A 17,849-nucleotide genomic window follows, 5' to 3' on the forward strand; every position below is an offset into this window, starting at 1 on the left:
AGATGGGGACATGCCGTTAAGAAGGAAACAATTAATGGCCAATTATTGGGCAAATCTACAAAGTCACAAAGATTTACACCCCACTAAAAAGGTTGTGGATAGTTTTGGGGAAAGTAGCAAAATCAAAAAGGAGAGTTTTAGCACAATCATATCAGCTATAACTAAGGAGTTGGATGTCAATGATTAGGCTATTAGTCAAACTGTTTTAATGCCAGCTGTTCCTCCATGGCTACTGCCTCAACTATCTATTGATTTCTCAATTTTGGATCATGTTCATTCAAGTATAAAAGCATTTAATCTGCAGGCTTATGTGAACACTGTATTACATGAGGGATATGGGCAATATGTACAGATATTTACAGATGAGTCAAAAAAATCCAGAGAATGAGAAAACAAGTAGTGCATTTTATGTCCCAGAGTTAGAAGTGAAATTGAACAAGAGAACTACAGACCACATATCTGCTTATACAGTTGAAATGATGGCAATCTTGTTAACCATGCGATAGATAGAGGAAGTCAAACCACTGCGTACACCGCTTTGCTCAGACTCAAGTGCAGCCCTGGTTTATCTCAAGCATACCTCTTCAAGATGCAGACAGTATATCCTTTGTGACATTATACAATCTTTATATAGAATTTGTAAATTATGAATTGATGTACAGTTTGTATGGATATCAGCACATGTGGGCATTCAGGAAAATGAGGTTGTGGGCCACCTTGCCAAGAAAGGATTAGATAAAAACCAAGTAGAAGTTGCAATAGCAGTAAGAAAGATAGAGGCAAAAGCTTTTATATGGAGCAGGATAAAGACACAGTGGCAAAAGCTTTGGGACAGGGATACTAAAGGAAGGCATTTATATCAGATTCAACAAGAGGTTGCAGGGGAAAAACAGGAGACATGAGTGCCTGATCAGCAGAATAAGACTGGGACACACAAAACTAAATCCATCTCTGCACCCCATTGGGAAGCATCTAACTGGAACTTGTGAAAGCTGTAATCATGTGGAAAGTGTGAATCAAGTCTCGTTTCATTGTCTCAAATATACAAGACAAAGACAGCTGTTAAAAATAAACTGGAACATAAAGGGGTTGAACACACGGACTTGGAAACACTCTTTCCAAATGATTCTGGAAACTATATTTCAAATCATGTCTTCACTTATCTTCAAAGCACTGGTTTAATAATAGGATTTAAGAACTATGTAATTCAACCGTTGGTGGCGATAGTGCTCTGAATGGTGGTAATACGCCATTAAACATGAAGAAGAAGAAGAAGAACCGCTTTCTGCGCAGACTTTTGCGCACGTTATTCACAACACTGTGAAAGCGTGCTGTCACAGCTTTCCTTTCTCATAATTGCTTGAATTTCAGTGTACTGTAAACTAAAATGCCACCAAAGGGAAAAGGTGGCAAGGGTGGTAAAGGTCAGTGGTCCATTAGTTACGTCCTGTCAGTTGTGTGTTGTGTACTTTTATCTTAAAGCCACATTTACTAGCTAGTAGCATACAACTGCCAGAGCACTTCACATGCTTTATGATGGCTTGCTCGCCAGGTTTAAGCTCATCGTGTTGTTTGTTACAATGTTACTGCTGGTATTTGTTGTCCTCACGGCTGTTGTCCTGGTGATGAACGTCTTTGCTGTGTGTAGGAGCCGCTTCAGGAAGTGGAGACGCTGACAAGAAAGAAAAGGCACCGAAGGGAGGCACTGCTGTTAAGGTAACATTACACGCAACAAAACCACATTTTGTATACACACACATTTTTACTTACTTAGTCATTACTGGGGACTTTTTGCCAAACGACTACTGCTCTCCTCCTTGTACCACAAAGGGAGCTTGAAGGAAAACGGAAAGAGCTGAGTGTGTCGGTGTGGGGAGCCACATTTAGACTTAATATAATAATAGATATAATTATTCTTAATGAGAGGTGAACCTTTTAAAAGGAGCCTTGATTTCAACTTGATTTGACTACAACATGCAATGTACAACCCGTTGTGACCTTTGAAATGATTAAATCTTAGAGTTTTTTTTTTTTTTTTTAACAAATATTGCCCTTTTCTCCTTGAATCATACAACCCATGCAATGTTTTTGTTGAATTCGTAGAGTGTAGGCCCTGCATGTTAGGGAGTATTTCAAGCAGTTTGTCTTTTCTCCATTAGTGGAAAAATTTCCATCACTGCTGCACCAACATCTGCTTTGGGTCACAAAAGTAGGGATGCATGATATTGGATTTTTTGCCAATATTTCCAACTCATTGTGGCCGATACCAATATATGCACATATTTTTTTCTAGCTGGCTGAGGAGACTATTATGCATGCAAGCATAGATTGTACTGAGTATGATCAAGAAAGACAATATATGAAGGACAAATTTAGGAAGACTGGATTCAGGAGCTCAGCATTAAAACTTTAATGAACCTTCCAAGTGGGTGGAGCAGTAGAGTTTTCTTTGAGTTTATTAGACAGACAGGATTAATGTGTAGGATTTAATCTCTGGTCCACACTCCGGAGCAGAAGGTGGCGGTAATGCATCTAATACGCTGGTTGCCAACCGCTGTTATGAACCAAAAAGAAGAAGATGACGTTTTTTATTTTTCAAACAGTGTGGTACATCCTGTCAGCCGAGGGATTTCCTATCTGTGCAGCTGAACACCGCAGCACCTTGATGGACTGTATCACCCCGACGGTCCCGGTGCTTCCTCCGCAGGCTCCACGTCACTCAGCTGCCCGTCAGACCCGCTGCTTCTTCCCACTTTAACCTGAATAACAAACCGGGGATCAGTGGTCCAGTTTGATCCACATGGAGAGCCGGGGATAACGTTAGCTGGGAGGCTAGAGAAGGCTAGCTGGCTGTGCTTCTCCACCAATCCCCAGTTTGTTATTCGGGTTAAAGTGGGGAGAAGCAGTGGGACTGACAGGCAGCTTGAGTGAATTGGAGCCTGAGGAGGAAGCACCGGGACCGTCAGGGTGATACAGTCCATCAAGGGAAGCACAGTTAGGCGGCGGAGGAGAAGGCGACATATCGGCCTTTCATTATTGGCAGAATACGCTGATACTGATGACGTGCCAATAATATTGTGCATCCCTACATAAAAGTACTGGCAGTGCTGGACAGCATGAATGAGTTAGGGGTTTTTGATCCACTATTGGGATGCTTTATCAGTGCTTGCTAAGCATAATGACTACAGTGAATTTAAGTAGTTATAAACATAGCACAAAAAGTAAGGAAAGGTGTTTGGTAGATTATTTCTTTGTTGTAACAATGCTTCTTGGCAATAAATCTTATTCCGTTGGAAACCTGTTTATTTCCCTTTTAAATGGTGCCACATTTGTAAGGAACATGCATTTGTGGGATGAGCAGCAGAGCTGAGTATGCGGCTTGCGCCCCCATGAAAAATATGTCAAATCTTCTCTGCCAATGCCAAATGACTTATTCTGCCATTGACTCTTGTTTGGTGTTTGGTGGATTGGATGATTGAAGTATGAAGCGTGTGGAAGAACCATACACAGACACAACAGCCTGGCACCTTCTCCTCATGCTGGTCACCAGGTGGCGGTAATGCATCTAATACGCACATCCCACTGCTGTGGGATGGCATCCCATTCTTCAACCAGCGGGGTTTATCAGAGACTACCTCCAGAATTTGGGAGTGGAGAGGATGGAATGGCCTGCCAGCAGTCCTGACCTCAACCCCATTGAACACTTGTGGGATCAGCTTGGGTGTGCTGTTCGTGCCATACTGACCAACACAACCACGTTAGCTGGCTTGTGACAAATGCTGGTTGAAGAAATTGTTAAATTGCCAATATGTCTTGTTTCTTCATACCTCAATTATCCAATCCACCAAACAAGAGTCAATGGCAGAATAAGCTGTTTGGCATTGGCAGAGAAGATTTGGCATATTTTTTATGGGTGCAACCCACATACTCAGCTCTGCTGCTCATCCCACAAATGCATGTTCCTTACAAATGTGGCACCATTTAAAAGGGAAATAAACAGGCTTTCCAACGGTATAAGATTTATTGCCAAGAAACATTGTTACAACAAAGAAATAATCTACCAAACACAAATTTCCTTACTTTTTGTGCTATGTTTAGTTTGCTGCCCAACCATTGTTTATTCCTGGTAGTATTAACTGTGCTTTTGTGATCTGTGTGGCCCCAGGTTCGACATATCCTCTGTGAGAAACATGGAAAATGCATGGAGGCAATGGAGAAACTGAAGGCTGGAGTCCGTTTCAGCGAAGTAGCCTCACAATACAGTGAAGACAAAGCTAGACAAGGAGTAAGAACATTCATTCTAGTCATTTTCAACCTCATTACTGATTCAAATGATCCCACAGTATTAACTGTACGCTCTAGGAGCACTGCAACTATTACTTTCATTGCTATTGTGCTTATTATTTTCTTGATTAATCATCTGTAAAATATCAGAAAATGGCTAAATGGCCAAACGCTAGATAATATCTTCAAATTGCTTGTTTTTTCAGTCCACATCCCAAAGATATTCACTTAACTATCACATAACAAGGAAAGCAGTGGGCTCTTCAAGATGGAATACATCTGAACAGGTGGTGATAAATATGGGACAAATATGAGTAATGATGAATACACATATGATCTACGGGCCTAAACCTCATAATGACTCTTCATGGGTGATGAAATCCAGACTGATGACTAATAAGTCTTTCTACCTGATAATTTCTTTACAGCTCTTTTACTAAACTTGGCTATTTTTCACCCACTAGAACACCTACACTGATATATTCTCAGCTACTGGGAAACTTCTTTGGCCAATGTGTTGTTACTCAGGGGCACCACCTAATTTTTGAGTTGTTGATATTTTTCATGTGCAACAAAGCTTCTATCTCATTTCCTTATCTGTGGCCTACCGCTTGGTAACTGAAGCTGTAAAAGGCGGTAGTTTCAAATTCCTGCATTGCTCACAGTTGTGAAAATATTTTTTTATGTTCAGTGCAGTGAACACATCTTAGCTTTTTGCCTTGTTTCTGACTCATATTAGGTGCATACCATGTTTTGTTCATGACTGTTTTGTTCATGACAGGGTGATCTGGGGTGGATGACCCGAGGGTCGATGGTTGGACCTTTTCAAGATGCAGCATTTGCCTTGCCTGTCAGTTCCATGGATAAACCTGTCTACACAGACCCTCCCGTCAAGACCAAATTTGGGTACCATATCATTATGGTAGAGGGGAAAAAGTGATGAGGGTGGGCTCAACACTTGAAATTAGGACATTCAAATTCTACAGTGTGCTATATTCTGAAACTGATGACTTCCTGATTTTACGTCCTCGATGCAATGTTTGCTTTATATTTTTCTGAATGCTAAAGAAAATTAAATGATCCTGGTGTAGAATACTGTCAGCTTTGTCTCTGTTAAATGTACACTACCACACTGACAAGTCAACCTGAGGGAATATTTAACTTTTGCATTCACATAATTCACTTGATTTTCCTTTTCAATTAAATTCATTTTCACTCATCAGGTCTGTGTGTGTGAGACATGATCTTTAGACAAAAAAAGACGTGATAGAAGTAGAAGAGTTGGCCTAATAAGAAGCCCTTTCTCCTAAAAAATACTGCTTTAAAGTCTTTCAGAAATGAAGGTGGTGTCATTAATTACAGTGAAATTAAATATAACCCATATTTCTAATGACTGCAAAACCAACACTTCAAAACTATAAATATAAATTAATTACTAATTACTTAAGTTGCTGTTATTCAGTATTCTGAGGATTAGTTACAGTTAGTTGTTAGTAGTAACAAAAAAGTGGACTGATTATCAGTTATAGTTGGAAAATATGAGATATAATATCAATACTGTTACAAATAAAGTGTGGTTACTGAGAAGGACTGCTGCAAGCTAATTTTATCGATTAATCTGCTGGCTATTTTCTCAAATAATTGTGATATAAAATGTCAAAAAACAGTGAAAATTTACCTTCACAATATCCTAAAGTCCAAGATGATGTCATCATATAAGACAAACACAAGCAGAAAAGCTTCACAATTAAGAGACTGAAATCAGGCAATGTCTGGCATTTTTGCCTAAAGAATAACTGAAATGATGAATAGATTATAAAAATAGTAGATGAATTTCTGTCGAATAGTCTAACTATCAAACTAATTGTTTCAGCACTCAATAATATGCATAATTTAGGTAGCTCATGTAGCAATATTCTTCGGATTTTAACACTTAAGTTAAAGGACATGTTCACAATTTTTCAAGTGTGTTTTAAAACAAAAGTCAGTTGCCTAAATGAAAACAGAGGGAGGTTTTCCTCACAGTAATCATTCAATCATTTTGGTCCTTTCATTGTATGGTCACTTACATTATAAGTGCATTATGAAGGGATCTGCTAATGGCCAGTGTGATCAGGAGTAATGAAGAAAACCCTGTTTCAATGTTCATTGGGCACCTGACTATTGTATTAAGACAGTCTTAAGACCTGTCCCCCTCCACAAAATGTGTTTTTCTTATTGTTACTTCAGTTGGATGTTTGAGCTTCACTGTGCAGAATGATGTACGTGCAGAGTTTGTTTTCACATTAATCTTGCGGTGGAGGAAAGTTTCTCTGTGCCCCCCTGAAAATCAGAGTTAAAGGGGCGGGCCATACGAGCATGATTTGTGATATCACAACAAGCCAATCCTGCTCCAGTATGCAACTTACACAACTGTGATGTGGAAACTTGAAGCCTTAGGTGCACGTACACTGAGAATGGACTTTACAGTGAAGTAGGCGACATCTTGTGTCCAGCAGTTAAAACTTTTGAAATGAACAATATTTATATTTTCATACATTAATTAATTAATAATGATAATAATAATTACTGAGGGAAAAGGAGTAGATGTAATTTTAGTAATTTCTAACAAGGGAATTTACCTTTTTTTGTGGAAAAGCCATGTCAGACACATTATCCAAAGTAGATTTTTTTTATGTCTTAAAACATGTCTGGAAGGGATGTTTAAGAACTTTGAAATCAAATAAAAGACATAATGTACAAATATTCCCTAATACAGACTTCATTAATCTATATCCATGTTATCTGTAAATCCCTGGTTACAATAACTAATCAATGGAAATCCATGCAAGTAATGCATGCGGACCATGGTTATAATAACAACCCAGGCAAATGAGCTCAAGTCCCTGTTGACATCCAGACCGCTAGGCGGCAGCAGCCCGCAGAGCAGCCGCAGAGCAGCGACAGCAGCCGGCATCAGGAAAAGACAGTTGACGTTGCTACGCCTTGCTAGATGATTGGCGAGGTAAGATGGCGGCGCCAGAGGAACCAGAATTATCTCAGGCGCAGACTGAAAAACTCCTCCAGTTTCAGGTAGACAACCTAACTTTAACACTAACACGAGTCCATCTGAAACCTCCTGTGTTAATACGCTATCGTTGGTGCTGAATTAATGCTAACAGGCGGAACAGTGCGTGTTCAAACGCTTTCTGCACAGTCAACTTCGATAACGTTTCCCGTCAACTTGAGTCAGAGCTAACGTTAGCAGAGGTAGCTAACGTTAGCTCAGCTAGCTAACAAGTTAGCAGACTTCTAAGGGCCATGGGCGGATTGATATATATTTTACAGTTAGTTGTATGTTATTCGAAGACATACACATTATCCACCTTTGTTAATCGACATTGCTGGATTTTTCATGTGATTATTGACTTTAAATTTAGCTAACGTCAGATTAACAGTTAACGTGAGTGAGTTAACGTTAGCTCAGCAGTCATGATCAAGCTGTCACTGAAGTTTCGACACCACTGTATCTAGTTAATTGTTGGTTTTATGACAATAAGAGGGATCCAGTTTTCCCCCCTTTTTAATCTTTAGTCTGCTGAAGTTGTCTTAGTCGACAGTTAGTAATGTTAAGCTAACCGTCAGAATCCCTTGATATTTTCGAGAGCTAGCTAGCTAACCGTTAACGTCATTCTGCTTGATGTTGACGGATTTTTGTGTGTATGTTGACGTTGATTTTGAAGTTTGATAGCTGCACAACTAACTGGTAGCTTATCAGTTCATCTAATGATTTAATTCTGACTATTTGACAACCGAGCTTATGTAGTTTTTGTATGAATATTGCTACTTGCTAATGAAGGACTTGACAGGGCAAATCAGTAGCCCGTAAGATACCCGAAGATAAACCTGAGTATATAAGATTAAAAAAAATGTAACGATGGTTTTGAGGCCTTCAGTGTGATTTCTTCTTCATGTCTCACAGGACCTGACTGGTTTGGAGTCAATGGACCAATGTCGTCGAACATTAGAGCAGCATAATTGGAACATAGAGGTAAAGTTACTGCACAAATGGACATTACAGGAATCACAGAGGCTTTGCAATTGGCTTTTCATGGCAATGTTCACTTTTTTCCTATACAGATCCTGTGAACTTGATTGCCTTGCTTTGATTCATCTGTCATGTTTTCTTTTGGTTTATTAAAAAAAAAAAGACCTGAGTGATGGGATTAAATGTATGTGTTTCAGGCTGCAGTACAAGACAGACTTAATGAGCAGGAAGGAGTGCCCAGTGTGTTTAACCCTCCACCATCCAGACCATTACAGGTCAATACGGCAGACCATAGAGTATATAGTTACATCGTCTCAAGGCCACAACCCAGGGTAGGTCTGCAGGCTTTCATGAATGTGCTTTAAGATGATATCTCTGCATAGTTGTTGAATATTGTCGCTGCTCAGCAGAGGATATGGGGTTCCTGTTATAATCTGCAATACTATTGTTTATGCTAAACACAGTGTGTAATGGTGTCGCTCAGTTAATGTTGTGACATAATACATTTGTTACTTGATTTTGCCTCACTTTTTAATCTTTTTAACTCTTATATCTTAAATTTGTGTTCTGTTCATCTTTATTCATCAGGATTGACTGTCTGCCTTGTTTTTCAGGGATTACTAGGATGGAGTTACTACTTGATAATGCTACCTTTCAGATTTACATATTACACACTTCTGGACATATTCAGGTAACTCAAACACATTTATTTATACTTGCTGCTGGACCTGGAGGACGGTAACTAATCTCCACAATGTCTTTTTATTCAAGGTTCGCCCTGCGGTTCATCAGGCCAGATCCTCGTGGTCGTGTGACAGACCCTGTTGGAGATGTTGTGTCCTTCATTCATAGTTTTGAGGAGAAGTATGGTCGGTCACACCCTGTATTTTACCAGGGAACATACAGCCAGGTGAGTTCAGAGATATTAAGTTTTTCTGCACTGAAGTTCAGTCATTTAAAGTCCAGATGAAACATCATTTTGAGAGTATCTAACTTCTGTATCATGACATATTTCTGAGTGAAACAGGATAGACAGGCGGGACATAATGTCGGCAGGAATTTGATTAAACATTGAAAAGTGGGCGTGTCATAATGACTCTTAGCTCTGTGCTGTTAAAAGATTGATTGATGGGTGGATGTCATGATATTATTGGGTGAAATTGGTTGGGACAAGCCTACGTAAGCAGATGTCATATTTTGTTTTTCAGAAGGAAAACATGATTGGATTTCAGGGCATAGAATTAGCACCAGCCAAATGCTGGTAAAATAGGCAAGTGGCTGGTAGATTTACTTCACTCACCACCCAAAAAACAATGGTAATGTACTGGGTGGCTGGTAAAATTTGAACATTCACTAGCCATTTGACCAGTGGACAAAAAAGTTCATTTTGCACCCTGTTGGATTTTGATACAAGAATACAAACAAATTGATTTTTTTGTATTTTTTGGCATATATTGTAAAGTAGGTGCACAATTTAGGGATGTGATCTAAAAGGGTTAAAAAGGCATTTTTCATTTCATCTCGACTTTAAAGTACTAGGCTTTCGCTTTGGGATATACATTTATTTTCCTTCTGGATGGGAGTTAGATGAGAAGATTGATACCACTCTCAAATCTGTTAAAGGTGACATATTATACTCCTGTTCAAGTTAATATCGGTCTCTTAGGTCCCCAAACATGTCTTTGAAGTTTTTTGCTGAAAATACCACAGATTTTGCATTCTAGAATGCCTCTACTCGCCTTTGTTGCTGTTCTGGATGGGCTGTTTTCTGTGTCTATGCAAATGAGCTGCTGCTCCCCACACTTCAATCCAGATCTGGCTGTGGCTTTCTGGCCGTGATTCATTTTGAGATTACATGACCGCAACAGAAGAGAACGAGGGCTGTTGACAGTATTCATATTCATACTGGAACTGCAACAGAGCTGCAGTAGCGTCACTAATACTAATATTACAGTAACGCAAAGTGTATCTGTGGACCAGAATGGACGTATTAACCTCAGCTTGACTTTACACACACTGTCACAGTGAATCACTACAGCTCTATGGTCTGAGTAAATTAGCTGCTGGGTGCTAATCAGAGTTACACAACGTTGCCTAGCAAAGGAATTCCTGCAGTTTGACCATTGCTTTTTCACACATGTATCGTGTCCTTCATGGCATGTCTATCAAGTACATTTACATAACGTAACAGCAGCTACACACACTACCGGCGTGGATCATGGAGCAGAACAATCTAACATGTAACAACAAAACTAGCTGAGCTAGCGCTGCAGTCCAAAAGTTCCACAAAAAGCCACACGAAAAAACAGTTCCCACCATTCAACCTACTCCTGTTGTCATTTAGTTGGCTTCAAATGAGGCTTAATGTTCACACAGTTTCTCTTGACTGTCCCTCAATATGACATAAGTCCAACATGCTAACATCAAGTTCAACAGGCTAACCTGCTAAACAAACAGTAAAACAGCATAAAGCATGGCAAAATTTACAGCTTCCAAGATTGAAGTTGGGACAAGGACGGCCAGTATCGATCCATCACACACACATAAAACAGTTTTCCGGTCATTGGGGGGACATTTCCATCAAAAATAACGTGAATCCAATGGGTCTTCTCTTCCTCAGATGATGGAAGGACATAAAGACTGTTGTGTTGGTTCCTTCAGTCAACAACAGAACTGTGATTCAGTTCAAAAGCTGATTAAGTAGGTTTTCAGTGGGCGGGGACCATCAGCCTGCTGGAGGGGGAGGTCTATGTTCAGATCCCTTTATGATGTCATAAAGGAAGCAAAATTTAAATGGTGTTTTTGCACCCACATTTACTCAAAGATGGAGCAGGAGAAAATGAGAGAGGATGGTCTTTTCTCATAGTTTGGGGATCTCTAGACACACCAAGGACACACAATTATGTAGAAAAGACATGAAAAAGTGCATTTTGCATAATATGACCATAAAATTTAAAGCTGCAGCCAATAAGCCTGGCAAAATGTACGTAGTAGCACTTCTAAAGGCCTTTACACACTGGGGGCGATGTGAATAAACGACACGAAATTGTGAAATAATCGCCTGCGAATAGTTCACATCAAAACTATTCACATCAGCAGCGATACAAATTTACGACAGAACCACAGAAAAACGAATTTGCGAAGGAATTTGCAACAGCTCATTCTGCTGTCAGTCAGCCTGGTGAAAGCAGTTTGTCCAGCGGCTGCTTCTGTGGACAGAGAGAATGAACGCAGGTCGGAGCCGTTGTGGATTGAGCGGATATAACGCTCTCCTCTTCATTTGTCGAGTGAGGAGAAGAAGGACAAGATCATCATCACTGGAGGATGTTGACATCATCCTCCAGTGATGATGATGATGATGATGATGATCTCTGACCTACGTTCAGCGTCTCATGTCCACAGAAGCAGCCACCTGTCAGCTGCAGCTCCTTGGAAGCTGAGAGGACAAACTGCCTTCACCTGGCTGACTGACAGCAGGGAGTTACTGAACCAAAACAGTTTGCATGTCGGCTCCACGGGAAGAAATTCACAGTGTTTGTATTTATAAATACATGGTGATGATGCATATGATACATTATACATCAATGTATTGATTCATTGGCTTTATTTCTCCGCCCACTGTAGCGAGTGAACCTACCTGTCTGCCTGCAGTGCTCACAGACAGACCTGGAGCTGATCAATCAATATAGATACCGTAAATAAGTTCAAAACACATGCAGCAGGATACTCAACACCCCACGTGGGCCGTCACAAGAAACAGCTGTCTGTGCAGATTACACTTTGTGATTGGTTGATGCTTTTATTCGCTGTGTGAAAAAGCCGAAAAAAAATCACGTTGCTTTTTCGCCTTGTAATATTCACGTTCTGTGTGACACAAACAACAGTTCGAAAAAATATATTGACGTGTGAATCAATTGCGCATAAAAATCGCATCCAGTGTGTAAAGGCCTTTAAAGCTCACTAATTCACACATTATCTGAAATATAAAAATGATAATGTTGTTTTATGGTAGGTTATGTGCCAGACTATTTCTTGACTGGGAGCTGTTGCCTGGTAACCAGCAGATATACCAGGAAGTTACTCCTCAGAGCCAAGAAATGGGGTACCTCCCAATTCACTTATTTGATTGTCCCTCACTCCTCAATCCTCCTAAGACCCGGAAGCCATTCTGGTCGGCCTTCTTAAAGGCTGTCCAAAGTGCTTTTTCTGCTCTGATGAGCGAGGAGGGATCTCTGAGGTACCATGAGCAAGGATATATGAGAGCAGCCTTTGCAGAAGTCGGCCAACACGACCCCCTTAGTGGAAAGCAGTTATTGATTGGGCGCTGCAGCTGATCAGACTAATGTGATACATCACAACATCACTGAGTGGACAGACAGATTACAGATTATACTCAAGTGTGTCACTCCCAAGTTTTATATTTATTTTGTTTTCTGAGTCACCATCTGGTTAAAAATAGTGCGTCTGTGTTAATTTTAGGTCTGATCAACAAGAGAACCATAAACTACTTTCTTAATTTATTAGAAAGTTTGTTCTTTTCATGATCTGTTATTTCCCCCATTAGCTTTTATCATGGATAAAGTTAAAGTCAGAGAGACTTTATGAGAGAGCAAGAAACACATTTTAAACACATTTATATTTTGCATTATTTATAGTCATTTCCATTCAGTCACATGTGAGGCTGAAAATTTCTGATTGGTAGGTTTGATACTAGTTACATAATTTCTATTTTCCCTGAAATATTTAGCCAGATAAGTTATTTCCAGTGTTCAAAATACACTCTGATCATATTCTTGGTTATTAAATAATTAATTCACAATCAGAATATCAATAAATACAAACACAAGTAATTAATAAATTAATATAAAGGCATTCTGCCAGTGGAAATTGTTCATGTGCCTCTGAGCGGGACACATTAGAAATACAGAATACATCTGTGTGTGTGCAGACACAAACTTCATCAAAAGTCACTACAGCTGTTAAAACCGACTGACAACTGATCAGCTGCTGCTTTCATCAGAATCTGACGTTGCTTCACATGTGCTTCAGAGGAAAGGACGTCTCATTTCTCTAAAAACATATTTCCTCGTTTCCTCTCTCCTTGCATCTTGAGTGGGAGGGACTACGATGCAAGTGAAGGAAATTTGGATGCAATCTAAGGGAATTGGGGTTTACTCATGGTCTGGCTCACAACTTCTCATAAAATGGCAAGCCAGGCTAGTTGTTTCCAGTCTTTGTGCTAAGCTAAGCTAATCAGGCTCTGCTGTGGCTTGACAGAAAATCTGAGAGTGATATCATCTTATCTATCTCTGTGCCAGAAAGCCAATAATCATGTTTTTCAATATGTAGAACTTTTGCTTTAATAAGTTAAACCTGCAATTTGTTGCATTTCTTTTGTTTACCCTTAAACATGTAGGCACTGAATGATGCCAAACGGGAGCTCCGCTACCTATTAGTGTACCTTCACGGGGAGGATCATCAAGACACTGACGAGTTTTGCCGGTATGTTCCATGATTTCATACCTACATCTGTCTGCCATCAGAATTAGTTATGTAGTGCTTGTTGTTGCAGTGTGTCATGCAGTTACTTGTGATTGTTTTGTCTGCTTGGTCTTTGCCACATGTTATAAATGAACATCATCTCTACATGAAAAAGGTGATTCCTGTTAAGTAGTTTGTTTTGTTACTTTATAGCTCCACGTTATGTACAGAAGAGGTCATAGCCTTCCTCAACACGCGAATGCTCTTTTGGGCATGCTCGACCAGCAAGCCTGAGGGCTACAGAGGTATGCAAATGTTTTCTTATTTAACCCACTGTTTTGTTGTCAGTGGGCTGTTTATTGTAAATGTGAAATAGGCTGCAGTGATCATGAAAAATATCTGTGTGCGGAAGAGGAACAAGACAAAGAAAAGCGTTTCCTTTATTGTGTGGAAATGGTTTGGTTATAGGGAGAGAAAAAAGACATTGAACAGGAACTTAATTCATTGTTCATCTTTTATTGCACACGACTGGTTTATAGTCACGTATAGCAATACATCCTAAATAATAAATTAACATACCTGTTGTGGTATCTGGCCATGCAGGTAGTTTTGGTTTTCTATTCCCAGGGTTTGAGTCTATTGAGACTTCTGTCGCCATCCTAAAGCAAAGGAATTGAAAGGAATTTGTTTGTGTCGTGAAAAGCATAGAAAAATTTAAACTGACAGCAAGTTCTGCGGTCTATCCTCAGTAACCACAACATTGTTTTTCTGGAAAGCCATACAAGTTGAGTTTTTTGAATGTAATCTTTTGATGCTTTTGAGTGGCACAAACAACATGATATTCACCTCTATTGTTTGTTGAGTTGGCAGAAGTCTCAATGGAGAACAAAAACTATTAGCATGGGAGCTACCGCAGATGCTAAGTGGTTTGTTTTGTGTGCTTTTTGAGTGAACTGACCTTCTAACTAAGTTTACAAAATGAATAATAGCAGCATTGTTGACACAGTGACTTTTGTCTGTATAATATTGTTTTAGTGTCCCAAGCATTGCGGGAGAACACCTACCCATTCCTGGCCATGATAATGCTGAAGGACCGCAAGATGACAGTGGTGGGCAGGCTCGAGGGTCTCATTCAGCCAGAGGACTTCATCAACCAGCTCACCTTCATCATGGATGCCAACCAAACATATCTGATGTCAGAGCGCCTTGAACGGTATGGGAAATGACTATTTCATTGGTGAAAATTGTTAATTATGTGTTGTGGGGGGGGTTTTGGGAAGGCGGTTGGTATTGAAGCTCAAAGCGTGACAGCCTGGAGTTTGTTTATGAGGCAATTCAGTCAATTTTCAGTCTCCCATGTCAGTCTGAGGCAGACCAAAGGCCTTATTGTGGAAAGTGCTTATTAGATTAAATTTTACACAAATTTTGATGTGACTGAAATTTTACTTGAACTGTTAACCTCTGCATCATCCCATGAATTTGGGACAGCACTGGTACTTCACCATGTTAATTAGCTCTCTCTCTTTTTTTTTTTTGGAATGATGTTGATTTGCCTGGAAAGATTTTTAAAAGAGACATACAGATGTCTCTCAAGTATCATTAATTTGGTGTACCTAGTAATTTTGCTTTCCTGATTAGTGTGTTGGTGATAAAGAGGTTGACTTGTTTTTGTTATTTTACTTTAATATATAAAGCACTGCAGTTCTGAATTAAGTGTGGCTTTGCTAAAGAGGTCACTCAATCTATAGCGATAGGTCAAGAGTGTTTTAGATCAAAATCTAGTTAATTGGTGTTGAAACAGCACATCTGTAGTCAGACTAGTATCCAAGTTATGGGTCTTATCCTGACTTTGATCATTTTGAGGAGATGATGTTTACATAAACAGACATAAAAAGGACACTTGTAAAACCCAGAAATAACCAGAATACTCGTGTGTCCGTAAATGTACTAAAGGAAAAAAAAACAAACCAATTCATGTTAAGTTTAATGCCACTCTGATACCAGATTAGTTTCATATTGTACAAGTAAAGATGAATGCTTTTGTTTCAGGGAGGAGAGGAGCCAGACCCAAGTGCTAAGACAGCAGCAGGACGAGGCTTACCTGGCCTCCCTCCGCGCCGACCAGGAGAAGGACCGAAAGAAAAGAGAGGAGCAGGAGCAGCGGAGGCAAGAGGAGGAGAAGGTCCGACAGAGCGCTCTTGCTGAGGAGCGGAGACGACGAGTGAGTCTTATTTTCCATTTAATTCATGTCGTACGCGACTAGTCTACACACGGAGACGTTAACTAATCAATTCTTTTCATGTTGCAAATTTTCGTTGTGTGACTCCAGACACTCGAAGAGGAGAAGGAGAGGAAGTCAGAATGTCTTCCTCCAGAACCGCCTTCAGATGATCCAGAAAGTGTCAAAATAGTGTTTAAGCTGCCTAATGATACACGAGTAGAGAGACGATTCCTCTTTGGGCAGTCTCTGACGGTGAGTACCACAATTATCAAATTATCATGTGTAACCGGTTGACTGGTTAGATATTCTTACCCAGTGGTTTACAGTAGATTTGACAATGATATCTGTTAAGATTAATCTCAATCTATGGGTGTCAAACCATGTACATCATATGATTGTCTTGATTTGGAACAAAACTCTGCACTGTCGAATCATGACACTGTCTTTTCTGTACCTTTTTTAGAATTTCACTCATGGTTATTTGCTAATTCACACATCTAATTCTTCTCTCACAGGTAATATACGACTTCCTTTTCTCGTTGAAAGAAACCCCAGAGAAGTTTGAGATAGTTACAAACTTCCCTCGCCGAGTCTTGCCCTGCCTTCCGACCGAAGAGCAGCCCAACCCTCCCACACTGAAAGAGGCGGGACTCAGCCGCTCTGAGGTCCTTTTTGTTCAGGATCTTACGGACGATTAATAGATGACATACCTCCTCTATGTGGAAACATTTTCCTTCGATGCCCACCCACACAGTCCCCCCCCCTTCCCCCTCCCTTTTTCTTCTTTTGTTAAATGGCCATTATGCACAAGGGATCATTGAAATAAAATCCTAACCTGGAAAAGTTTAAACCACCCTGCATCCAGTCCTTGTTTGGTTGTGTTTACAGGGTTCCCAATAACCTGGAAAGTCTTGAATTTTATCAAATATTTCTTAAAGTCCTTCCTTGAACTCATATTTGTATCTACGCGGACAAAGAAGTTTGTTTTTTCCATTATCTCTGTACTATTTACCAGTCAACTCTTGTCCTTCATCACCAGTAACTGTCGCAGCATCGATTTAATCATCTACTGAAATATACTGAAACGGTAGCATAGCTTCGTGCTAAACCAGAACCATATCCCAAATTAATGTCTGGGCAACTGAGGAAGGCAGGTTGTATTAATTCCTGTTGATACACACAGGATGCAGCATGGATAAGTATGGATTTCTATGTTGTGTGAATGCCTTGGCCATTTTTTTTTATTATTGTAATGTCAAAGACTCCATGTTTGATCCGTTTGTCCTAATTCAACACTCTTTTGCCTTAAGTTTACACATGCTTTCTCCACACTGACTGACAAGCACAGACCTGGTCTAAGTTTGGTTTGGTACTGCTGTGATTGTTGATCCATGTTGCGAGGAGAGCAAATGTACTACTTCAGGGAGCGGGTTGGTGGATTTGGACATAAAGGAAATATGGGAACCCTGTTTTAAATGAGCCATGACCTGTACATAAGTTAGATATTTAAAAAAAAAAAAACAAAACCCAAATTTACCGTGCTTTTTTTTTTTTTTTTTTTTTGTTCTGTTTTTTGACTCATCTGTCATAAAATGACCAAATGCAGGTTGGTTACTATGTAAAGCAGACTGCCTCAAGCTCATGAAGTTTAAAAAAAAAATACAATATTTAACATTGGCCACAGCTTTTACATGTGGCTTAATCTAGTATAGTACAAGTCTGCTCATAGTGTGCCTGTGGTTACTCATAGATGACTGTTCTGCCTGTAACATCTAAATGGGCTCATGTAAAGATGTAATTTTCCAATTATAAATTAAAAACATTTTAAAAACGTGA

General features: G+C 39.7%; 2 protein-coding genes across 2 annotated transcripts; both read left to right on the top strand.

Annotated features, from left to right (window-relative positions):
- The first annotated feature begins 1,269 nt into the window (after positions 1 to 1,269).
- Positions 1,270 to 5,377, top strand: pin4 (protein (peptidylprolyl cis/trans isomerase) NIMA-interacting, 4 (parvulin)). The gene is made up of 4 exons (XM_067598850.1): positions 1,270 to 1,424; positions 1,649 to 1,716; positions 4,166 to 4,285; positions 5,066 to 5,377. Exons 1-4 carry the CDS (start codon positions 1,388 to 1,390, stop codon positions 5,222 to 5,224), a joined length of 384 nt encoding a protein of 127 aa, XP_067454951.1. The 5' UTR covers positions 1,270 to 1,387; the 3' UTR covers positions 5,225 to 5,377.
- A 1,865-nt stretch (positions 5,378 to 7,242) lies between these two features.
- Positions 7,243 to 17,849, top strand: faf2 (Fas associated factor family member 2). The gene is made up of 11 exons (XM_067598844.1): positions 7,243 to 7,356; positions 8,246 to 8,314; positions 8,509 to 8,643; positions 8,926 to 9,002; positions 9,083 to 9,221; positions 13,728 to 13,813; positions 14,006 to 14,097; positions 14,828 to 15,005; positions 15,842 to 16,013; positions 16,122 to 16,265; positions 16,529 to 17,849. The coding sequence occupies exons 1-11, from the start codon at positions 7,294 to 7,296 to the stop codon at positions 16,709 to 16,711; spliced, it is 1,338 nt and encodes a 445-aa protein (XP_067454945.1). The 5' UTR covers positions 7,243 to 7,293; the 3' UTR covers positions 16,712 to 17,849.

Source organism: Thunnus thynnus, chromosome 9 (assembly GCF_963924715.1).
Source record: "Thunnus thynnus chromosome 9, fThuThy2.1, whole genome shotgun sequence".
Lineage (NCBI taxonomy): Eukaryota > Metazoa > Chordata > Actinopteri > Scombriformes > Scombridae > Thunnus > Thunnus thynnus.

Excerpts from the sequence above, each read along its gene's own strand:
- faf2 (XM_067598844.1), top strand. The coding sequence starts at position 7,294 with ATGGCGGCGCCAGAGGAACCAGAATTATCTCAGGCGCAGACTGAAAAA. Across the intron at positions 7,357-8,245 it reads AAAAACTCCTCCAGTTTCAG|GACCTGACTGGTTTGGAGTC; the intron begins GTAGACAACCTA and ends CATGTCTCACAG. Across the intron at positions 9,222-13,727 it reads ACCAGGGAACATACAGCCAG|GCACTGAATGATGCCAAACG; the intron begins GTGAGTTCAGAG and ends TTAAACATGTAG.
- pin4 (XM_067598850.1), top strand. The coding sequence starts at position 1,388 with ATGCCACCAAAGGGAAAAGGTGGCAAGGGTGGTAAAG. Across the intron at positions 1,425-1,648 it reads AGGTGGCAAGGGTGGTAAAG|GAGCCGCTTCAGGAAGTGGA; the intron begins GTCAGTGGTCCA and ends TGCTGTGTGTAG. Across the intron at positions 1,717-4,165 it reads AGGGAGGCACTGCTGTTAAG|GTTCGACATATCCTCTGTGA; the intron begins GTAACATTACAC and ends GTGTGGCCCCAG.